Source organism: Plecotus auritus (assembly GCF_963455305.1).
Source record: "Plecotus auritus genome assembly, chromosome: 5".
Lineage (NCBI taxonomy): Eukaryota > Metazoa > Chordata > Mammalia > Chiroptera > Vespertilionidae > Plecotus > Plecotus auritus.
In genome coordinates, this window is record NC_137776.1 from 121,366,700 (window position 1) to 121,392,035 (window position 25,336).

At 42.8% G+C, this 25,336-nt stretch overlaps 1 protein-coding gene across 1 annotated transcript; it reads left to right on the forward strand.

Annotated features, from left to right (window-relative positions):
- Positions 1 to 13,439: 13,439 nt before the first annotated feature.
- Positions 13,440 to 18,092, forward strand: KLHL9 (kelch like family member 9). Its single transcript, XM_080671088.1, has 2 exons — positions 13,440 to 16,990; positions 17,052 to 18,092. Exon 1 carries the CDS (start codon positions 13,968 to 13,970, stop codon positions 15,819 to 15,821), a length of 1,854 nt encoding a protein of 617 aa, XP_080527214.1. The 5' UTR covers positions 13,440 to 13,967; the 3' UTR covers positions 15,822 to 16,990; positions 17,052 to 18,092.
- Positions 18,093 to 25,336: the final 7,244 nt, after the last annotated feature.

Below are 25,336 nucleotides of genomic sequence, written 5' to 3' on the forward strand. Positions count from 1 at the left end.
CCGGGCATGTGCCCTTACTGGGAATTGAACGGTGACCTCCTGGTTCATAGATCGACACTCAACCACTGAACTAAACTGGCCGGGCTATATTAGACGTTTTGATGCACCATTCAAATCTACCTCCAAGACCTGTGAACTCCCTCCCTCTAACTGCAGATGGAACTCCTGGCAGACAGCACTCCTGTGTAAACGCTCTCTGAAAATTGTTCTTGGCTAGAGACATTTAGCCCCAAGTTACCTCCCCTTAGGGGTCAGTTTGAGTCAATCACTGCAGGGGGAATCCCTGGTTTTGTCATTCCACCAATGGACTGAAACATGCCTTGTCCAATCAGAACAGCACAATTATATCTTCATTTGCATCTATGCCAATCAATAAGAACTGCTCTGTGATGACCAACCAGAATGCATGACACTGACTAATCAGAACTGGATGATTCAGGCCAATTAGAACTGTATGAATTTGGAAACCTCATTTGCATTAAATTGGACTAGTTGGGAAGCTGGGTGGGAACTTTCCCTCTAAAAGGTAGTCTCCCACTTTGCCTCTGTGGAGTATATTTTCAGTTTCTGCAGAAGGCTGTGTTTGTCCTCTTTGCAAATTGTTTCACCTGAACGAGGTCTCTCCTTTTCTAAATCTCTCCTTTCCCTGCATTACTTTGGGAATTTTGGTTTACAATAGTCTAAACTGTAAGGGTACCAGGTAGTGCGAAGGTGGGCCCTGGGTAGGCAGAGCCTCCTGGTCCCTCTAAAGTTCTGAGCCCAGGGCAGGGACCCCTCTTGCCCAGACCCAAGGGCAGTACTGATAGCCAGAGATTTGGAAGGGGGCACATGAGAATAACAGAACTTGAACTTGGGAACAAAGAGACCTGGGCTCCATCATGGCCCTCTGAAACCGGACACAAAGCGGGTCCAGACTGCCTGTCACTACTTGAGCCAAATTAAGCAGAGGCAAGAATGAGTCATATATGATTGTTTATTCCAATAATGCTGACAGAATGGAGAAAGCAGCAGGTCATCCTGTAAATTCACCTCCCCTACTAGCAGGCTGATTACATAGGGGTGAGGAAGAAAACTGCAGGCAAGGGGGAGGAGGAGGAGAATGCCTGCAAGGTCTGTGGTCCCTGTGTCTCCTTCTAGGATCTTGAAATCCCATAACAAGATACTAGTAGTTAATTTTCAATGCTGTTAAAACCCAGCTCGGCCAGTTCCTGGGACCTGAGAACGGTTAGCATTCCTGAGGCAAAAACTCCTGGAGGGTATCAGGGTCTAGGCACAGCAACCAAATCCTGTCCTTGTCTGTTCTCAAAATGTACTTTTTTTTTTTTTTTTTTTTTTTTTAGCAATGGATTCATCCGGGCTCCAAGGCGTCTCTTATCTTTTTACAACTCTGTTTTAATCTTGCAGCACTCCTCCAGTTTCCCAGGGTCTGTAGAAAAGCCTTTTACCTATAGTTAGCAAGGTGAATAACCTTTAAAGAACTTTGGTCCTATTCTTATTGCATCCCCTTTCCCCTATCACCTCACTTGCCTCATTCACCTCCCTCTCTGTTGTGTAATCATTAAGTCCTCAGGACAATGAGGTTCTGCTCAACAACCAATAGTCTTAGGAACAAGGTCCTGGGTCTGCTGACTACTGAGACAGAGTGAAATATAGTATCTTGACCTCAGTTGTGTTTTAGCTCTGGACCCAGGAAAGCAGAACAGTCCCACAGAACAAATCCTTACGAAACTGAAGTCCAGATGCCCAGAAGTCTGGTTGCACAAAATGTTATCTGTTATTGAAGAAAGAATCTTTCCCTTCGGTTCTCTGAAACTACGTCCGCACCCTTCTCCCTTGCCACATAAAAACTCCCTACTTTTGCTTTCTGGGGAAGACAGATTTGAGAGATCTTGCTCTCCTGTCCTCTATCTTTGGCCAAATTGAAACCTTTCTCTATCTCGAACCACCAGTGTCACAGAGTTTGGCTTACTAGTGTATTGGGCACACAAAACTGAATTTTGGGAGGTGGCTCAGTAGCACTACTAATAAGTATTGTGACAAATTTAATGGCTGACATCAGGACCAGATGCAATGCTTAAATACCCCTACCCTAACACCAACCACCCAGTAGAGACCACAGCCCAAACTCCATCAGTCACCATGATGAATGATTTTTTCCCTATATAGTCCATCCCCTGGAAGCCATCTGGGAGCCAGGTCTTTGAGCAGGAGCTACCTGTGACTCCAGGCATAGCCCCATCTCCTTAATTAATCCTTTCTTTCTTGGCTGCAAACTCCTATTCCTGTCTTAGTGGGCTTTGATGCATGCAGGCAAATGGACCCCTTCAGTCTGGTAACAGAAACCCAAAGGCAGCACAGTGAAGGCAGAGAGTCCTGCCAAGCCTTTGCCAGTCATTCTAGGAAGTGGGCGTCTGGGTCTGTACTTTATAATTTTTGTTTGTTTGTTTTTCTCTATCTCTTACCAACTGAGGCCTACACTTTCTATAGTTCTGAGAGAGGCTGGCACATTTTCTTCATTTTTAAAAATTTGAAGGTAGTCATGGAACCTGTGATTTAGATATTCAAGTGTTACATATAACTTGAATGAAATGAATGAACTGCACCTCCATCCTTCAGTTGAAGTTGCAAAATCAGTCTTGGCATTGATTTATTAAAAATAAACATGCAAAAAGCTTTTGAACGTAAAACTTCAAATAATAAAGAAAATAATTAAAAAATATAAAGGGGAATACTTTTAATGTAAATTTACATGATACGTAAGAAAAGGTACACATGATTATGTATTAGATTATAGAGTCTAGAGCAGGGGTGGGCAAACTTTTTGACTCGAGGGCCACAATGGGTTCTTAAACTGGACCGGAGGGCCGGAACAAAAGCATGGATGGAGTGTTTGTGTGAACTAATATAAATTCAAAGTAAAGGAACGGAGGGGAGAGCAAGAGAACCCTCCGCTCTTTCGACTCCGTGGGCTGGATAGAACAGCCGAACGGGCCAGATCCGGCCCACGGGCCGTAGTTTGCCCATGGCTGGTCTAGAGATATAGGTGTAGGCTTTAACTAAATGTTTCAATTGCTTTGGTTGTCCCATAGCTTAGAGTCAAAGATTAAGAAAATGTTGGTCATGTTCTGAAGGTTCACCTACTAAGCAAGTTCTAGGAGAAATGTGTAAAAGTACACTTTGCTTGAGATAATAGAAAATACAACTAGGTAAACACAAAACAATGTAACTTAATGTTGATGGTCACAAGATGTATAGCTTCTGCTTTTTGTTTTATTTTATTTTTTTTTAATTTAATTTTTTTTTGAAATTTCTTTTGAGAGCCAAATTTTTTTTCTCTTTTTTTTTTATTAAGGTATTATATGTGTACATATCTTACCATTGCCCCCCCCCAGTCCCATACATGCCCTCACCCCCCAATGTTTTGCATCCATTGGTTACTCTTATATACATGCATCTAAGTCCTTCAGTTGATCACTTATTTCCCCCACCTCTCCCTAACCTTCCCGCTGAAATTTGACAGTCTGTTTGATGCTTTACTGCCTCTGTATCTATCTTTTTGTTCATCAGTTTATAATGTTTTTCATTATCCCCAAATGAGTGAGATCATGTGGTATTTTTCTTTCATTGACAGGCTTATTTCACTTAGCATAATGTTCTCTAATTCCATCCAGGTGCCTACAAATGGTAGTAATTCCTTCTTTTTTATGGCAGCATAGTATTCCATTGTGTAGATGTACCATAGTTTTCTGATCCAGTCATCTGCTGACGGGCACTTAGGCTGTTTCCAAATCTTAGCTATTGTAAATTGTGCTGCTATGAACATAGGGGTGCATATATCCTTTCTGATTGGTGTTTCTAGTTTCTTAGGATATATACCTAGGAGTGGGATTACTGGGTCAAATGGGAGTTCCATTTTCAGTTTTTTGAGGAAACTCCATACTGTTCTCCACAGTGGCTGCACCAGTCTGCATTCCCATCAGCAGTGCACGAGGGTTCCTTTTTTCTCCGCATCCTCGCCAACACTTGTCATTTGTTGATTTGTTGATGATAGCCATTCTGAGAGGTGTGAGATGGTATCGCATTGTCGTTTTGATTTGCATCTCTTGGATAATTAGTGACTTTGAGCATGTTTTCATGTGTCTCTTGACCTTCCTTCTGTCTTCTTTCGAAAGATTCTATTTAGGTCTGTTGCCCATTTTTTTATTGGATCATTTACCTTCCTTTTATTAAGTTGTATAAGCTGCCTGTAGAAGTTGGAGATTAAACCTTTATCAGTGATAACATTTGCAAATATGTTCTCCCATACAGTGGGGTTTCTTGTTGTTTTGTTGATGGTTTCTTTTGCTGTGAAAAAGCTTTTTATTTTGATGTAGTCCCATTTGTTTATTTTCTCTTTGGCTTCCATTGCCCTAGGGGCAGTATCAGTGAAAAAGTTCTTTTGGCATAAGTCTGAGATTTTGCTGCCTGTGGATTCCTCTAGTATTTTTATGGTTTCCCGTCTTATATTTAAGTCCTGTATCCATTTTGAGTTTATTTTTGTGTATGGTGTAAGTTGGTGATCTAATTTCATTTTTTTGCATGTGTCTGTCCAATTTTCCCAACACCATTTATTGAAGAGACTGTCTTGACTCCATTGTATATTCATGCCTCCTTTGTCAAATATTAATTGTGCATATTGGTTTGGGTCGATATCTGGATTCTCTATTCTATAACATTGATCTATATGTCTGTTCTTGTGCCAGTACCAGGCTGTTTTGAGGACAGTGGCTTTGTAATACAGCTTGAAATCTGGTATTGAGATCCCTCCTACTTTATTCTTCTTTCTCAGGATTGCTGTGGCTATTCGGGGTCTTTTTTTATTCCAGATGAATTTTTGGAGAGTTCTTTCTAGGTCTGTGAAATATGCCATTGGTATTTTAATGTGGAGTGCATTGAATCTATAGATTGCTTTGGGTAGTATGGACATTTTAATGATGTTGATTCTACCAATCCATGAACATGGTATGTTCTTCCATCTGTTTACATCTTCCTCTATCTCTTTTTTCAGTGTCCTGTAGTTTTCCACGTATAGGTCTTTTACCTCCTTGATTAGGTTTATTCCTAAGTATCTTAATTTTTTTGGTGCAATGGAAAATGGGATTGCTTTTTTAGTCTCTCTTTCTGTAAGTTCACTGTTGGTGTATAGAAATGCCATAGATTTCTTGGAGTTAATTTTGTATCCTGCTACATTGCCGAATTGCCGAATTCATTTATTAAGTCTGTTAGTTTTTTTTTTAATATATTTTATTGATATTTTACAGAGAGGAAGGAAGAGGGATAGAGAGTTAGAAACATCGATGAGAGAGAAACATCGATCAGCTGCCTCTTGCACACCCCCTACTGGGGATGTGCCTGCAACCAAGGTACATGCCCTTGACCGGAATCGAACCTGGGACCTTTCAGTCCGCAGGCCGACGCTCTATCCACTGAGCCAAACCGGTTTTGGCAAGTCTGTTAGTTTTTTGATGGAGTCTTTCGGGTTATTTATGTACAATATCATGTCATCTGCAAATAAGGACAGCTTTACTTCTTCTTTTCCAATTTGGATGCCTTTTATTTCTTCTTCTTGTCTAATTGCAGTGGCTAATACTTCCAGTACTATGTCAAACAGGAGTGGTGAGAGTGGGCATCCCTGTCTTGTTCCTGTTCTTAGGGGAAATGGTTTTAGTTTTTGCCCATTGAGTATGATGTTAGCTGTGGGTTTATCATATATAGCTTTTATTATGTTGAGGTATGATCCTCCTATTCCCACCTTGTTGAGAGTTTTTATCAAGAAAGGGTGTTGGATTTTGTCAAATGCTTTTTCTGCATCAATTGATATGACTATGTGATTTTTATCTCTCAATTTGTTTATGTGATGTATCACATTTATTGAATTGCAGATATTGTACCATCCTTGCATTCCTGGGATAAACCCTACTTGGTCATGGTGTATGATCTTTCTGATGTACTGCTGGATCCGATTTGCTAGAATTTTGTTGAGGATTTTGGCATCTACATTCATGAGGGATATTGGCCTGTAATTCTCCTTCATTGTGTTGTTTTTATCTGGTTTTGGTATTAGGGTGATGCTGGCTTCATAGAAGGAGCTTGGAAGTGTTCCTTCCTCTTGAATTATTTGGAATAGTCTGAGGAGGATAGGTTTTAGTTCTTCCTTGAATATTTGGTAAAACTCTCCTGTGAAGCCGTCTGGCCCTGGGCTTTTGTTTGCTGGAAGCTCTTTGATGCCTGCTTCAATTTCTTCCATAGTTACTGGCATGTTGAGCTGTTTAGATTCTTCCTGATTGAGTTTTGGAAGGTTATATTTTTCTAGGAATATGTCCATTTCCTCCAGGTTGTCCAGTTTGTTGGAATAGAGTTGTTCGTAGTATTTTTTAACAATCCTTTGTATTTCGTTGGAGTCTGTTGTTATTTCACCTCTTTCATTTCTGATTTTGTTTATTTGGGTCCTCTCTCTTTGCTTCTTGGTGAGCCTGGCTAGAGGTTCATCAATCTTGTTTATCCTTTCAAAGATCCAGCTCTTGGTTTTGTTGATCTTTTGTATTGTTTCTTTGGTCTCTATGTCATTTATCTCTGCTCTGATCTTTATTATTTCCTTCCTTCTGCTTACACTGGGCTTTTCTTGTTGCTCTTTTTCTAACTCTTTGAGTTGTTGGGTTAGGTAATTTATTACCATTGTTTCTTGTTTTTTGCAATAGGCTTGTAGAGCTATGAACTTCCCTCTCAAGACTGCTTTCACTGTGTCCCATAGATTTTGGATTGTAGTGTTTTCATTGTCATTTGTTGCCATGATGCTTTTTATTTCTTCTTTGATCTCTCTGGTAACCCAGTCATGGTTTAATAGCATGCTGTTTAGTCTCCATGTGTTTGATTTCTTTGGGTTGTTTTTATTGTAGTTGATTTCCAGTTTTATGCCACTGTGGTCTGAGAAGATGCTTGATATGATTTCTATCTTCTTGAATTTGAAGAGACTTTGCCTATGTCCCAACATATGGTCTATCTTTGAAAATGACCCATGTGTACTTGAGAAGAATGTATATTCTGTGGCTTTGGGGTGAAATGTTCTGAAGATGTCAATTAATTCCATCTGGTCTAGTGAGTCATTTAGGATTGATGTTTCTTTGCTGATTTTTTGTTTAGAGGGTTTGTCCAATGGTGATAGTGGGGTATTAATGACTCCTACTATGATTGTATTGCTGTCAATCTCTCCCTTGATATCCTCCAGGAGTTTTTTTATGTATTTGGGTGCTCCTGTATTGGGTGCATATATGTTTACCAGAGTTATTTCTTCTTGTTGGATTGCTCCCTTTAGTATTATGAAGTGGCCTTCCTTATCTCTTGTTATTTCCTTCACTTTGAGATCTAATTTGTCAGATATAAGTATTGCTACCCCAGCTTTCTTTTCAGTTCCATTTGCCTGGAAAACCTTTTTCCATCCCTTTACCCTCAGTTTGTGTGCGTCTTTTTTTCTGAGGTGGGTTTCTTGTAGACAGCAGATATATGGGTCGTGTTTTCTTATCCAATCCATTACCCTATGTCTTTTGATTGGGGCATTTAGTCCATTTACATTTAAAGTTATTATTGATAGGTACTTATTTGTCGCCATTCCTATTCTTTACCCCTGTGTTCCTTCTTCGCTTCCTATTTCTTTTTTTTCTTTCTTTTTTTTTTTTTTACAGCAGACCCTTTAGCATTTCTTGCATTGCTGGTTTGGTGGTAATAAATTCCCTTAGTCCTTTTTTGTCTGTGAAGCTCCTGATTTCACCTTCAATTTTGATTGACAGCCTTGCTGGGTACAGTATTCTTGGATTCAGACCCTTCCTTTGCATGACTTTGTATATTTCATTCCATTCCCTTCTGGCCTGATGAGTTTCTGTTGAGAAATCAGTTGCTAGTCTGATGGGGGTTCCTTTGTATGTAACTTTCTGTCTCTCTCTTGCCGCTTTTAAGATTCTTACTTTGTCATTGGTGTTTGCCAATTTAATTATAATGTGCCTTGGCGTCGGTCTTTTGGGGTTCATTTTGCTTGGGACTCTGTGAGCTTCTTGGATTTGTGTGGGTTTTTTCTTCCCTATATCAGGGAAATTTTCTGTCATTATTTCTTCAAAGAGGTTTTCTATTCCTTGCTCAGCTTCCTTTCCTTCTGGAACCCCTATTATGCGGATGTTGTTTTGTTTCGTGTTGTCCCAAAGTTCCCTTAGGCTCTCCTCCTGCCTTTTAATTTTTTTTTTCTAGAAGTTGCTCTACTTGGGTATTTTTTCCCATCTTGTCTTCTAGCTCACTGATGCGGTCCTCTGCTTCTTCTAGTCTATCTACTCTTGATGCTTTCTATTGAGTTCTTTACAGCAGCGATGTCATTTTTCATTTTTTCTTGGTTCTTCTTCATTTCCTCTTGGTTCTTGCTCATATTGTCGAATTTGTCTTCCATTCTTTTCAGCCACCTTATGACCATTTCTTTGAATTCTTTCTCTGGAAGGTTGCTTGCCTCCATTTCGTTTATTTCCTTTTCTGGTGATGCCTGCTTTTCTTTCATATGCGGGCTGTTTCTTTGTCTCCCCATGGTCTCTCTTCTCTGGGTGTCTGGTTATGTAGTTCTCTCTCTCCTTATCTCAGGCGAAATCTGACCTTTCTGTGGTGGAGTGTAGAGCTCCTCTGAACCCGTGTGTTTGTGCCAATTGGGGAGCGTTGTTCTGGGGCTCGCAGCTGTTCCGTGGGTGCCGCAGTTGTATTCTGCTTTTTGTTTTAAAGATAACATATCTGACACACAATTATGAAATATTTATGCAGAATCTTGGTTCTTCAACACAGTACCCCTTATCTTCACAATAAAGTTGCTGATGTCCTGTTTCTTTGTCAAACAGGAGGAGATAACTCAGGGTCACAAGGAGAATTTATGAGTTTGTTTTACAGAAGGAATAAGGGTTGCCACCAGCTGTGCATGCCCACAAGTCTGGTTGCACAAAATGTTATCTGTTATTGAAGAGTCTTTCCCTTTGGTTCTCTGAAACTCCTCCCGCCCCCTACTCCCTTGCCACATAAAAAGTCCCTACCTACTTTTGTTTTCTGAGGATGGCGGATTTGAGAGATCTTGCTCTTCTGTCCTCTATCCTTGGCCAAATTGAAACCTTTCTCTATCTCAAACCGCCAGTGTCACAGAGTTTGACATACTAGTGTACTAGGCACACAAAACTGAATTTTGGGAGGTGGCTCAGTAGCACTACTAATAAGTATTGTGACAAGTTTAATTTATTTCATGATGAAGGCAGAAAAAAAAAGTCTTTTGAAATGATGAATTGCACTGGTCTGTAATAATTGTTTTGCACAGAACTGATTCCTTGGCTGTCAATCATTCTTGGAAGCTTGCTAAAAAGAGAAAGGTGCCATGATTTCTTCCTCTCACAAATTCCCAGGTACAGCAGCTCTCTGCTTTCATTTCCATGGAGAGACTGAGTCCTTGGAAGTACATCTTCAGGTCTAGTATGGAGTTTTCATAGCTTAGGAAAGTCCTTCCATCCCAAACCTGACAACAAGCAGGTCTCCAGGACTTCCAAATGCTGATCAAGTCCAGTGAAGATTTTCTCCAGGCTAATTTCATTCCAACCAACCTCTTCTGTTGAACATGTTGAAAACTTGCTGAAGGATTTGGTGGAGGACAGCAGTGGTCCAAGCCTTCTGGACCTTGCTGCCATCTCACCAGAAACAACAGGAAACAATTGGGACCAGCTAAATATCCATGGGTAGGGGACTGCCTAAATAATTTATGACAGGAGAAACCAAGATGGCGGCATAGGTAAGCACCTAAACTGCTGCCCCGCACAACAATTTCAAAACTACAACTAAAAGATAGAACGGACACCATCCAGAACCACAGGAAAGCTGGCTGAGTGGAAATTCTACAACTAGAAGGAAAGAGGAAATCTCACGGAGAAGGAGCGGTAAAGAGCTGAGGTACGGAGACACGCGCGCGCAGAGAGGAAGGGCGGCGGAGTGCCTGGCTGGCTTTCTCTGGCGGGAGGGGGAAAGAAGCCCCGACTGCACTGAACCCCCGTTCTGGACGAAACCCTGTGAACCCAGGCTCATACAGGGGGAGTTTGGACTGTCAGGTAGAGAGAAAGGCACATGGAGACTCGGAGACACAGGGGAGCCGCAGCATCAGGGGTGTGGAGGCGCGAGTGTGCACAAAGACTGACTGCGGAGGTTACCACAGGCTATCCCTAGCGGAAGGGAGTGGGAAGCTCCTGAGGCACTGAACCCCAGTTCCGACTGCACTGAACTACAGATCCGGGCGAGTCCCTGGAGACCCACACTCTTACGGGGAAATCTGGACTGTAAGGCGGAAACTCAGGAACCCCGAAGGCAGAGGTCTGGAGACTCTCGCACAAGGGTAAGGCTTATGGGAAGCCAAGACTGTCGGCCCTGCCCTGAGACTCCACCCCTTCCAAGCTGAGCACAGAGGTTTTTGCAATCTGGCAAGGCTAATCCTATAAGGCTGTCTCTAGCACCAAAAATCTCCCAGTGTAGACACAGCTGATCCTCACAGCCAACTGGCCTGCAGGTCAATTCCTCCCAGTGATACCAACAACAATCAAGACTTAACCACAACAAGGCTGTACACACAGTCCACAAAGGGGTGCACCAAGAGTGTCCACCTCAGGTTAACTGGGGAGGCCGACCCACTGGGCCATATAGGAAACCTAGCACACAAAGCTACTCTACCAACTCAGGGAAGCAGTGAAAAAAAGGGAGATGAAGAAACAGATCACAAACGAAAGAAATGGAGGAAAACAAACGACTGGATATAGAATTCAAAACCACGGTTATAAGGCTCTTCAAGAATATCCTAGAAAAGGCCGATAAATATAACGAGACCCTCGAAGATATGAAAAAGGACCAACTAGAAATTAAACATACACTGACTGAAATAAAAAATATTATACAGAGACCCAACAGCAGACTAGAGGAACGCAAGAATCAAGTCAAAGATTTGAAATACAAAGAAGCAAAAAACACTCAACCGGAAAAGCAAAAAAAAGAAAAAAGAATCCAAAAAGTTGAAGATAGTGTAAGAAGCCTCTGGGACAACTTCAAGGGTACCAACATCAGAATTATGGGGGTGCCAGAAGAAGAGAGAGAGCAAGATACTGAAAACCTATTTGAAGAAATAATGACTGAAAACTTCCCCCACCTGGTGAAAGAAATAGACTTACAAGTCCAGGAAGCGCATAGAACCCCAAACAAAAGGAATCCAAAGAGGACCACACCAAGACACATCATAATTAAAATGTCAAGAGCAAAAGACAAAGAGAATATTATAATGTTTTTGTTTGTTTGTTTGTTTTAAATATATTTTATTGATTTTTCACAGAGAGGAAGGGAGAGGGATAGAGAGTTAGAAACATCGATGAGAGAGAAACATCGATCAGCTGCCTCCTGCACACCCACTACTGGGGATGTGCCCGCAACCAAGGTACATGCCCTTGACCGGAATCAAACCTGGGACCTTTCAGTCCACAGGCTGACGCTCTATCCACTGAGCCAAACCGGTTTCGGCAAAGAGAGAATATTAAAAGCAGCAAGAGAAAAACAGTTAATTACCTACAAGGGAGCACCCATACGATTGTCAGCTGATTTCTCAACAGAAACTATGCAGGCCAGATGGGAGTGGCAAGAAATATTCAAAGTGATGAATAGCAAGAACCTACAATCAAGACTACTCTACCCAGCAAAGCTATTATTCAGAATGGAAGGTCAGATAAAGAGCTTCACAGATAAGAAAAAGCTAAAGGAGTTCATCACTACCAAACTAGTATTATATGAAATGCTGAAAGTTATTGTTTAAGAAGAGGAAGAAGAAAAAAGTAAAGAGAAAAATTATGAACAACAAATACATATCTATCAACAAGTGAACCTAAAAATCAAGTGAATAATCAAGTGAATAAAAAATCTGATGAACAGAATAAACTGGTGAATATAATAGAATTAGGGGCATAGAAAGGGAGTGGACTGATAATTCTCAGGGGGAAAGGGGTATGGGGGGTGCAGGAAGAGACTGGACAAAAATCATACACCTATGGATGAGGACAGTGTGGGGGGAGGTAAGGGGAGAGGGTGGGGTGGGAACCGGGTGGAGGGGAACTATGGGGCGAAAAAGGAGAAACAATTGTAATAATCTGAACAATAAAGATTAAATTTAAAAAATAATAAAAATAAATAAATAAAAAATAATTCATGACACTCAGTGGGAAACAATACAACTGTTTAAAATAAAATAAAGAAGTTCTCTATATATTAATATGGGAAGATTTCCAAGTGAAAAGAAATAGGTGCAGAACAGTGAGTATGGGATGCTCTTATTAAAAAATAGGGAGAGTGTAAAAAGAATATAGCTATATTCTGATTAGTTTGCATATGCATAAATAAACTAGAATTTAAGACAGTAATAACTTCAAATTGTGGATAATGTTGGAAGAATTATGTCAAAGTATACAATCATTCATATGCCAAACTTAAATTTACTAGTAATTAAAGAAGAAATTCAAGTTAATAAAATATCTGTAAAGGAAATATCAATAGAGCATACTCAAGCATTGCTGGTGACGTTTTGGAAAGAAATATTCATCCTGAATTCAGTATTCTACCTTTAGAATACACCCCCAAACAGGGCAAACTGTCCACATTCTATGTTTATTTCAGATTGTATAAAACAATGGAGGATAAGAAGGTATGTATTCAGAAATAAATAATGGGCAAAGGAAACTATTGTATGTCTAATTACTGGACAATTGTGTAGTCATTTAAAATTTGTGAGTGGAAAAGCATGAATAAAATTACTGATGGAATTCCACTGGGAGGCAAAGGTTTTATTATTTACATAGCATGATCACAATTCGGTATTTAAAGAGACACATGATATGTATTGTAAATGATTAAAATTTTGAAAACCTGAACCACAGTTATAATTGAGATGTCCATGAAATGGCGTGGGATATAACTTATAAAGCCTTTTATAGAGGAAAAATTCTAAGCATCTTCCCCCCTAGGTCTGCCTCGTTTCCTTTCAGTTTACACACAAGCCGCATTTCATTGTTATTCAAAAAGCAGAAGTCAGGCTGCGTAAATCTTAAAGAAAATAATACACATTTGCGTGGAGCGCTCAGGTGCTGTTGAGAGTTCATACCAAACGTGCAGCATAAACGCGTGCACCGATTCAGGCCTTTTCAGTCCCACATACCAAGTGACCCAGAGGCCCTGCGCGCGCCGCCCCCGCGCAGCCCCCTCTCCCGCCCCCGCCCTTCGCGTCCTCCCTCCCTCCCTCCCCACACGCCCGCTCTCCGACTTGTCTGGCGACCGCGCAGGCGCAGTAACTGCAGCGGCCGCTCCTAGCCCGAGGGATCCTGGGACTCGCTAGGCCTTTCCGGAAGGGGCGGCTGGGCGTCGGCGTCGGGGCTAGGCCGGTGTTCCAGGCCCGTGTTCCAGGCCCTTCCTCCCAGACTGGCCCGGAGCCGCGGCGACGCTCTAGTGACAGCGGAGGGCGCGACGGGCCGGGCCGTTCGCGGAGGTGCCCGGCCTCACCGCTGAGGGAGCCGGGAGCTGCAATACGTGGCGGCGCCTCCCCTTCGCCCGGAGCGGAACTGCTGGAAGAGCCACCGCGCAGGCCGCTGGACAAGGTGAACCGGGTTACTTAACTGCCTTCAGATGATGAATCATCTGCATAACAGTCAGATTTGAGGTCCACAGCCCGTTGTGGTCCTGCTGCACCGCAGTTTTAAGTGGAGGACCGACTGGCGTGCCTCAGGGGTGCCACGGTGACTGCTTGCCCTTGACAAGGAAAGCGAGCTGTCCTGCTCCTTGGACATCTTTGTTTCCTTGAAAGCATTCCGGTTTTCACCCCTTTCTCCGGCACACATCTTTGTGCAAGAGGCTTTTCCATGAAAGTGTCTCTGGGTAACGGAGAAATGGGCGTCTCCGCCCATTTACAGCCTTGCAAGGCAGGAACCACACGAATTTTTACCAGCAATACTCACAGTTCGGTGGTATTGCAAGGCTTTGATCAGCTTAGAATAGAAGGATTGCTTTGTGATGTGACTTTGGTACCCGGTGATGGGGAGGAAGTCTTTCGCGTTCACAGAGCTATGATGGCGTCTGCTAGTGATTATTTCAAGGCGATGTTCACAGGTGGAATGAAAGAACAAGATTTAATGTGTATTAAGCTTCATGGGGTGAACAAGGTTGGTCTGAAGAAAATAATTGACTTTATTTATACTGCAAAACTTTCTCTTAATATGGACAGTCTTCAGGACACACTCGAAGCTGCCAGCTTTTTACAAATTTTACCTGTTTTGGACTTCTGTAAAGTGTTTCTTATTTCAGGAGTCTCTTTAGATAACTGTGTTGAAGTTGGGAGAATAGCTAACACCTATAATCTTATAGAAGTGGACAAATATGTCAATAATTTCATCCTGAAGAATTTTACTGCATTATTGAGTACTGGAGAGTTTCTAAAACTCCCTTTCGAACGCCTTGCCTTTGTGCTTTCCAGTAATAGTCTTAAGCACTGTACTGAACTTGAGCTGTTCAAGGCTGCCTGTCGCTGGCTAAGATTGGAAGATCCTCGGATGGACTATGCTGCAAAATTAATGAAGAATATTAGATTTCCACTAATGACACCACAAGACCTCATCAATTACGTGCAGACAGTAGATTTCATGAGAACAGACAATACCTGTGTGAATTTGCTTTTGGAAGCTAGCAATTACCAAATGATGCCGTATATGCAGCCAGTGATGCAGTCAGATAGAACGGCCATTCGATCTGACTCAACACACTTGGTTACCTTAGGAGGAGTTTTGAGGCAGCAGCTGGTTGTCAGTAAAGAATTGCGGATGTATGATGAAAGGTCACAAGAGTGGAGATCTTTAGCCCCCATGGATGCTCCTCGTTACCAGCATGGCATTGCTGTCATTGGAAACTTTCTTTATGTAGTTGGTGGTCAAAGTAATTACGATACAAAAGGAAAAACTGCTGTTGATACAGTTTTCAGGTTTGATCCTCGGTATAATAAATGGATGCAGGTTGCATCACTAAATGAAAAGCGCACGTTCTTCCACTTGAGTGCCCTCAAAGGACATTTGTATGCTGTTGGTGGGCGAAGTGCAGCTGGTGAACTGGCCACAGTAGAATGTTACAATCCAAGAATGAATGAGTGGAGCTATGTTGCAAAAATGAGTGAACCCCACTACGGCCATGCAGGAACAGTATATGGAGGCTTGATGTATATTTCAGGAGGAATTACTCATGACACATTCCAAAATGAGCTCATGTGTTTTGACCCAGATACAGACAAATGGACACAGAAAGCTCCAATGACTACAGTCAGGGGTCTGCATTGCATGTGTACAGTTGGAGACAAGCTCTATGTCATTGGTGGCAATCACTTCAGAGGAACAAGTGATTATGATGATGTCCTAAGCTGTGAATACTATTCACCAACCCTTGACCAGTGGACACCAATTGCTGCTATGTTAAGAGGTCAAAGTGATGTTGGAGTTGCTGTCTTTGAAAATAAAATCTATGTTGTAGGTGGATATTCCTGGAATAATCGTTGTATGGTAGAAATTGTCCAGAAATATGATCCAGAAAAGGATGAGTGGCATAAAGTTTTTGATCTTCCAGAGTCACTTGGTGGCATTCGAGCTTGTACTCTCACAGTTTTTCCACCTGAAGAAAACACTGGGTCACCTTCTAGAGAATCACCTCTTTCAGCACCTTCAGATCATTCCTAGGACAAAGGTGTTATATCTTTGCGGTGCATAATGGATGATCTCATCCTTCCCCTTCAGTTATAACTTCCAATGATTGGTCAAGTTATTAGAGAGAAAGGTAACTGATGTTGTTTGTACTATTTGGCTTAATATGTTTATCAAATGGTTAAATGCATTCTGAAAATATTCAACATAGCCAGCTGTTTTAACACAAAAAGATAATGTAAAAAATGTCAGATGTCTTTTGTGGTGTTATGTCAGGTTGTAGGGTGATTGTAGTAAATGTATAGTAATGTTTATCATGCTTCAAAGTTGAAAGTTTTCATCTTTTATTACAAAACATCAAAGGGTGGCTGCCAGCTCTAACCTAAAATAATACGGAAAAGGTCACCAAGTATTATTAGCTACTTCCCTTTTTTTTTCATATAATTTTTGACATAGTTGCCAACTCACTAGATTGTGTGGGTGCATTCAGAATATGTGAAGTTTCTTAGGCAGACAGGAGAAATAAAAAACTCAGAAATATTATCTTGAAAAAAATCAGTATAGCCCTAAGTCAGAGTTTATATTTCTGGAGAGAGTGAGAAAAAGAGAAAATGCACACAAACACATACATACATACATACGTGTGTATATATATATATACATGCACATAATCTCATTTTTAAATTGATTGGCACTTCAAGTAGAGAGTAATTGTTTTTAAATTTAAATTCTGTCTAGCAGCTATTTCTATTCAAATGGGAATTCAGTACCAGAGTATAAATGTCTATATAGTCATGCTGACTGAATTGAAATAGATAAGTACTATAACATATTGAATTGACAACCAAGTTTAGCATTTGACTAAGTTGTTCCTGCAGATGAAACTTAGTGCTTTTTCTGCTTGTATATTGTTTTTTGTAGTGTTAGTTGCTTTTCTACAGATTACTTAGCGGAGCTCAGGTTTCAGAGCATTGCTTTTGCTCAGTAAATTTAGGCTCTGCTACTTTCTACCTTTTTCCTCAGTAAAACATATGATTATAAAAGCAAAGAAAGAAACATGCTGAGGAACAAAGCTATATGATTTTAAATTCAATCTCCCAATTTAGTCATTCTAACAAGATTATTTGATTTGGGTGGCTGCCCTGGTGCTGCTCCCTTCCATGCATCCTGAGTTTTGTGTGATCTGCCTTCAAGCCATGATCAGAGTAAGCAACAGATCAGAAAGCCATGATCAGAGTAAGCAACAGATCAGAAAGCCATGATCAGAGTAAGCAACAGATCAGAAAGCCATGATCAGAGTAAGCATCAGATCAGAAAATGTCCTTTTGGCTATGTCTAAAGGACAGGACGAACTTCAGATTTCCTAAGGAGCCAGCTACAGAAAGCGTAGGACACTGCTATCTCTTGCAGGCAGCACTAAAGTAGATCTCCAGGCTCTTCAATACCAAGGCATCCCTACTGGTTGAGAACTACCTTGGGAGATCTTAATGGGACCTTATCAGCAAATGGAATCACATGAGTCCTCTGTAGTGAGTAATTCCTTTTTTTAGAATGTTTTTTAAATTGATTTTTTAGAGAGAGAGGAAAGAGAAACATTGGTTGGCTGCCTCCTGCATGCCCCCAACTGGGAATTGAGCCCACAACCTAGGCATGTGCCCTGACCAGGAATCAAACAGGTGACCTCTCAGTTCATGGGACGATGCTCAACCAACTGAGCCACACTGGCCAGGGCTGTAGGGAGTAATTCTGAAGTGCTTTCCTGGAATGTCTACCTGAAGAAAAAATTTACATATACACACTTAACATACACGTATATGTATGTGTATATCCCTATACTTAGGAAATTGTCATAGTGTAAGTCAGGAACATCCTTCTTATTATTGACAATACCATAATAAAACTCAGGAACCAAGACAAAAGGAATTGGCTTCCAGGTATCTGAACTTCACTGCCCATACAAGTGTTGATTCATTTCAATGCTTTTCATGATTTCTGCATTGGCAGAAGTTTTCATACTTCTATGTTTTTTTTTTTAATGACTCAGTTTTTTATTACTAAAAATAACACATTTGAGTATATTTAGAAAATAGAAAATGTAGAAATTGCTGTGCATAGAAACTAGCCTTGTGCATAAAATAAGCAAGAAATGGCATCCCAATTATTTCCTTGATTATTAATGAGGTTAAATATTTGTTTCCTTTGATCAGATGTTCTTGTCCTTTGCCTTTGTAGTACCTATTGGGGTTGCCTTGTTTTTCATATCAAGTTATATGATCTCTTTATATAATAAATATAATTTAACTGGCATTTGCTTGCATTGATTTTTTTTCCTCAGTGTTGTAACCGAACAACCAATGGGTCTGGCCTGTCTGTCACGACTTGAGCCAATTAAACAGAGAGAGTTGAGTCATATATGAGTGTTTATTCCAATAATGCTCTCCCCTCCCCACAAATCAGGTACTTATATTGGGTAGAGGGACAAAGATTACATGGGAAAGTAGGCAAGATATAATGGTTATAGGTTACAGGCAATAGGGGTTGAGGGGGTCACAGAGGGTGGGGGTCTCTGGGACCAAATTGTCTCAGCAACAAGGTTGTTAATCTAGGTAGTTCTCAGAAAAGGAGGATGGACTTCATTCTGATATTAGCTCCCATGTTCCAGGGAGTGTAACTCTCAACCAGGTTAGAATGTGCTTTTTCTAATCAGAGCAGAAAAATCATGGTTAACAGAGCATGATTAATATTTCTTATAGCTAATCACCAATATTGTATTTCTACCCCTAACAGTATTACAGTTTTACAAAGGCAGGGCCATTCAGCTAATTTTTGAGATCAAGTTTGTCTTTTTCTTTGCATTTTGACCTTTTGGAGATAATTTTCCTGTTTTTTTACATAGTACTGATATCACATTCCTTGCCCTTTATCCTATTGCTTTGCCAGTGCCAATTCTTAACATGCTAAAGTGGCATTAACTGCTTGTGTCCTGTTTAATAGTTTTCCTTTCTGGTTGAAATGAAGAGTAATTTTTATAGAAATCTTTATTTTAATAAGAATATTAATCTTTATTTACAGCAAATATTTCCCCATCATTTTTTAGTATATGTATTAATATACACCTTATTTTTGTAATGTAGTGAGGTTAGTTTTCCTTTTGTCATTTTAAAAATGCTTTCTTGCTTAATTTTTCCCCATGATGAGGTGGTATAATTATCCTAGTATTTTGTTGTTATGGATATGGCTCTTTACTAGACTTCTGATATAAAATTTAATGTATGTTTTCTTTTTTTTAAGGTGCTCAATTTTTTTATTGTGGTAAAGTATACATAACATAACATTTATCATTTTAACTATGTTTAACTGGAAACTTCAGTGGCATTATATACATTCACATTGTTGTGCAACCATCATCATCAACAGGTTTTTTTGGAAAGAATGAATGAATATAATGAGATTGTAAAGGACCTTGTAAGCCATCCTAAGGAGTATGACCTATATTCTGTAGGCGATGAAAAAAAAAATTAAAGGTACACGTAATGGGCATAAGAGAGGAAAAAGCAATCAAAAAGCATTTGGAAGACAAAATTTACAATAATGATTCTCAACCCTGACTACACATTAGAAATTTTTTAAATCAATCATGCCTGGGTCACACTCCACACCAAGTCAATCAGAACCTTTGGGGAATAAGGCTAAAAACATTCCAGGTGATTCCAATGTGCAACTAAGGCTGAGAACAGTGACTGCACTAGAGCAAAGATTCTGCTTAAAATCAAAATGTGGTCCCCAGACCATCAGCATCCCCTGGGAGCTTACTGTATGTTTTCAAGTTGTTATCTATGTTCCATCACCACTTTCTGAATAATCTTCACTTTCTCACTTAGAAGAATTTTTGTGAGTTTGAGCCAAACTGTCAACAAATGTCGGGAAGTAAAATCTCAATAGATTGAGATAAAGGAGAATGGCTGTTTTGCACCTTGTTTGTTTTTTTTTTTTTTTAATATATTTTATTGATATTTTACAGAGAGGAAGGGAGAGGGATAGAGAGCTAGAAACATCGATGAGAGAGAAACATCGATCAGCTGCCTCCTGCACACCTCCCACTGGGGATGTGCCCGCAACCAAGGCACATGCCCTTGACCGGAATCGAACCCGGAACTCTTCAGTCCGCAGGCCGACGCTCTATCCACTGAGCCAAACCAGTTTTGGCTGCACCTTGTTTTATACATTACAATCAAAGGAGGAGATGTAAGTGGGTTACATGAAATCCATTGGTGATAAATGAGGGAGGTGGGAGAAAGCAAAATGAAACCTTTAGGATTGGATAAAAAATAAAATGATAATGAAGTGGGGTGAAGCTTCATGGAGCTATTCTCCCTTACTCAGGGGTCGTCTCCTGCACATCCCAGGGCACCCCGGCTGCCTTGGGCTTTGTCCAGTGGCAGAGGCCTCTCCAGGGACCACGGAGAGGCAGGGAAGTAAGTCTTGAGTCTCTTTGTCATTTAGATTCTAAACTGTGATGATGAAATTCCCCACAGACCAGAACATTCTCAGCTCTGAGCTCCCCATGCACCAGTGATGTTGGCTTTGAGCAGGCAGGATCTACCCGAGAGGCCTCAGGACACGTGAGCCCCCTACCCGGTTCCTGGGATTGCTTCCCGGCGAGCAAGGAGCAATAATGTTGCAGAGGAGTGTCCGCAGTTCTGGAAGCCAGAGGTTCGAAATCCAGAGATCTCTAGGAGGGACCTGAAACTGCTCAGCCAAGGTTTACCATAAGCTACATCTAACAGGTCAGAGATAACAGTCAGTTGGCTGTGGCTGAAATCTCAGAAGAATCTGACATTGACCCCATCCTCCATTTAAAGTCTGACCTTCATCTGGCTTCTATGCCACCATCTCCTGCTTTCCTGATCCTCCTCTCTATCCTTTGTTAACCATCCCATCTCATTTTAGGGACTATTGGTATTCCTCACAATTCTAAGCGAGGTGCCACACTTCATCCTCTCTGCACATAGTCTCGACCTCCCAAATTGTTCCAAATGTCCTTTCTATGGTTATGACTGGCATATGCATGTCCTTAGTCAGAATCATGTCTCCAAACATGAGACCCATATTTCTACTGGCTACCCTAGAATACCTCCACTGAACATGTCCAAAATTGAATATATATATATTTAGCCTTTCTTGCCCTCTGTGTTCCCTGTCTATGTATGTGAAAGGGCTCCGTCATTCTTCCACTCAAGGTAGACATGGACATTATCCTTGAATCCTCAAATATGCAAATGACAAAGCAAATAAGACAGAGTCCAGTTTCTAATGAGCTGATTTACTGAAGATGTCTTCATACCTACTGCTTTAGTCTAGTTCAGGTTTCAATAACAAAATACCACAGTGTGGGTAGCTTATTAATAACAAACTCATTGTTCACAGATTTAAGGTCATGGCTTCAGCATGGTCAGAGGGCCTTCTAGATTGCAGACTTCTTGTTGTATTCTCACAAGCTGGAAGGGAGTAGGGAATCCTCGGGAGCCTTTTTTTTATATGGGCAGTAATCCCATTTATGAGGTCTGGGCCCTCACAACTTAAGCACCTTCCGAAGGTCCCACCTATATCACGTTTATGCAGTTATAGATTTAGGTTAAAGCTGTTTCCTTTTGTTTGAAAAGGCTAGGCTTGAATTGAAACCACTAAAAGTCCTTTGGGAAGTTTGATTTAATTCAAAATACAAAAGATTTGAATTGATGTTTTTGTCTAAATTGTCTGTTCTCATTGTCAAATGCTAAACAGAAAAACTTGACAATATCTAGCAGGGGTCCTCAAACTTTTTAAACAGGGGGCCAGTTCACTGTCCCTCAGACTGTTGGAGGGCCGGACTATAGTTTTTAAAAAAAAACTATGAGCCAAAACCGGTTTGGCTCAGTGGATAGAGCGTCAGCCTGCGGACTGAAGGGTCCCGGGTTCGATTCCGGTCAAGGGCATGTAACTTGGTTGCGGGCACATCCCCAGTGGGAGGTGTGCAGGAGGCAGCTGATCGATGTTTCTCTCTCATCGATGTTTCTGACTATCTATCCCTCTTCCTTCCTCTCTGTAAAAAAACCAATAAAATATATTTAAAAAAAACAATAAAAAAAAACTATGAACAAATTCCTATGCGCACTGCGGGCCCAGGACGAGTTGGCTGCTAAGCAGGACAGGCAGCGGCACCGGTGGGCTGGATAAATGTCTTCAGCGCGTCTCATGTGGCCCATGGGCTGTAGTTTGAGGACCCCTGATCTAGATGAATATCTAGCAGCTGGTGAAGTTAAAAATTATTTTCTGATATGAAGGCAAATTAAAAGTTAAATACCCCAAAGTAAATGTTAAGAAAATAATTAAAAATTTCAAAAATATTTAGTAGTTTTGAATGATTTTAAAATTACTATATCGGTAGTATTTTGAATTTTTTATTTGAATATATAATTGGATAAGTAACTGTTTATTTAAGTTAATATATAACATTAAAACACTGTTCTTGCCCGCTGGGCCCCACGGCTATGTGTCCCCGCAGGGTAATGTGCCACTGGGTGCCAGAATAGCGCAAAATGTGGGGAGCCAGCACTAACTCACTGCTGCCTTAAGATTCATTGCTGGTACCTGTTAGGTCGAGGCGGGGGGGACTGACAGGTTTCTGCCCAGGCCAGAACCAGCCGACCAAGGCTCCCGAGGGCCAGCCCTCCAGCCGGGGGACTTAGTCCTCCTTAAGAATCTACATCCCAAGGCCTTGGAGCCCAGGTGGACGGGACCTCACACAGTAATCCTCACAACCCCCACTGCGGCCAAACTACTTGGCGATCCATCGTGGCATCACCTCTCCAGACTCAAGAGGACCCCGGAGCAGCATGACTTCTATAAATGTGAGGTGTTGGGCCCCACTAAGGTCCGCCTTAGCTGCCCTCCCACTCTCCTCCTCCCGGCCCTGGGCAACCTACACCCACCCCCACCTGCTTATGTGTGGAGGTTCAAGGTCCGTGAAACCTACGACCAGGACAGCACACAAATCACCCGGCAGGTGGGATCTCAGGACTGCCCTCTGGTCGGATGCCAGGCAGAGATCCTGATTGCTGTCGACCTCCAGTCAGTGTCCAACGGTGGCCGACCATATGTCTGTTTTGCTTACAACCAGCAGAACCCAGACAGGTGTAATCAAGATGTCAACACCTATGCGGGCTGCCATTGGTCAGGCTGTGTCATCCATGATACCTATAATAAGGTCAGGTCTGGCCCCTTTTTCTGGAAGCACGGGACCTTCAACATCAGGGTCTGGGACCCCTGGGACCAGCGATGGGTTGCGGGCGTTATGGGAAAACTATATGGGAGTGGTTGGAGCTCGACCCCTTCAGGGACTATCTACATCTCCCGGGAATATGTCTTGGCCAAGGAGGCCCAAATGCAGGTCTCCAACAGCATCCTACAGGCCAAACAGCCCCTTAAAGGGAAGCTGCCTGATTCCCCCTGGGTAGAAGTCCTGTCTTCTTGGCTCCAACTTATCCAACACACTCTGCTATTCCTCAACGAGACCCACACCCTGCCCAATGTCTCGCACTGCTTTCTATGTGTCTCTCTCCACAGATCTTTGCTGGCTGCTGTCCCACTCATGACTCCTCCAGGAACCCAGGGACAAGGTGAATGTCAGCCTCCCCTGGCTGGCATTCCCCTCTGGGAACCCGAAACTCCACAGCCCACCTTGTCCCCGTGGATATGCTACCAAACCAGCAATCTGGTAACTGGGGGACGGGTCACTTGGAACTGTACCCAAAACCACACTGCAGCCAGTCCCACCAAGGCCAGCCCGGGTACCTTCTTTTGGTGCAACGGCACCTTAAGCAACTGCATCAACTCCTCTGACCCCGGGCCTTGCTTCGTGGTCACAGTAGTTCCCCAACTAACCTTGTGTGGAGAGTCAGAGCTCGCCTGGTTGCTCCCTTCATCCCACCCCCGGGCCCGCCGGGCCGCCTTCCTCCCTGTCCTGTTAGGGGTAAGTATCCCTGCCTCTGTAGGCCTAGCCGGGGGTGGGGGCGGTGGGGTGCCCTCAGGAACAGCATAATCTCTGCTCAGGATTTCAATGACAAACTCCAGATACTCTGGAGTCTACTACCGCCTCCTTAGCCTCCCTGCAGCGGCAAGTAACATCGGTAGCCCACATAGCCATGCAGAACCGACCGGCCCTAGACCTCACTGCGGAAAAAGGGGAACCTGCATGTTCCTTCAGGAAGAATGCTGCTACTACATCGAGTCCGGAACCCTGACTGAGCTGAGTGAAGAATTACATGCAAGACACTCCCAGGACAACTCTCTTTTAGGCTGGCTCCAAAACCCTTTAGCTACCTGGATCCTACCCCTGATAGGGCCCCTAATTCTCATCTGTGTCTTTTTTTCCCTAGCTCCCTGCCTCCTCAAATTCATCCGCTGCCAGATCGCAGAAATGTCACGGGTGACTGTAAACCAGCTCCTGCTCCACCCCTACACTCGGCTGCCCTCCCATCCGCCTCTGCCTGACCCTGGCTTTTAACATCCCCCACCCTCTTCACCCCTGGTCAGCAGGAAGTAGCCAGGACGATTTCGGCGCCCCCTATCACCACAAGGCCGGGATGTTAGGTCGAGGTGCAGGGGTGGGGGGGTGAATCCAGAGCTGATGCATGCAGGCGCAAGGTAGATGGTGACACAGATAACTGGTGCCTTCCTAGACCCCCGGCCCCAGGCGGAAATTCCACACCGCTCGTGCCCTCCGCCCTCCGCCCTCTGCCCTCCCCCCAACTAAACAGCTGTATAAAAGAAGTACAGACACTCCCTTTTGGTGCGAACTTCCCTGGCCCACCCTCGGATCAGCGAATTTCACCCGGGAGCGCAAGATTAAAACCTCCCCCTTTTAATCGGCCAGACTCTGTCTTTTGTCTCCTGCCTCGCGAATCTCTCAGTACCCAAAACTCCAGTGCCCCCAGCTTGCTTGAGCCCTGGGAGAGGCCAGCAACCCCGTGCCCTTAGATGAGGACTTAAAGCGAGGCTCGCAGCCACCTGGTACCGGTACTGGGATCTGAGCCAAGGAACCCCCAGACTCTTCCCTTGCCTCCTGTCTCCTCTCTGCTTCTGCCCTGACAGTGCACTTGTCTCAGCAGGCTTGAATTTTGTGGGCGCATGGCACTGATGGGGAACTGGAGCTGCTGTGGCGCGCAGACCCAGAGTTCTGCCTCCTGCCACCCCCCTGCCAGTTCCCCAGCCAAAGCGTCCCTCCACGCTGTGGCTGTGCGCTGGGGAGGAGGAGGAGGAGGGATGCTGGTTATCAGCTCCGTCCCAGGGCGAGGTCCCCTGGTGGCTGCTCATCCAGGGGTCCTCAAACTATGGCCGGTGGGCCACATTTATCCGGCCCGCCGGGTGCCGCTGCTTGTCCTGCTTAGCAGCCGACTCGTCCCGGCCCGCAGTGCGCATAGGAATTTGTTCATAGTTTTTTTTTTAAACTATAGTCCGGCCCTCCAACGGTCTGAGGGACAGTGAACTGGCCCCCTGTTTAAAAAGTTTGA

Bases quoted from the DNA above. Each gene is read 5' to 3' on its own strand.
- KLHL9 (XM_080671088.1), top strand. From the start codon at position 13,968: ATGAAAGTGTCTCTGGGTAACGGAGAAATGGGCGTCTCCGCCCATTTA.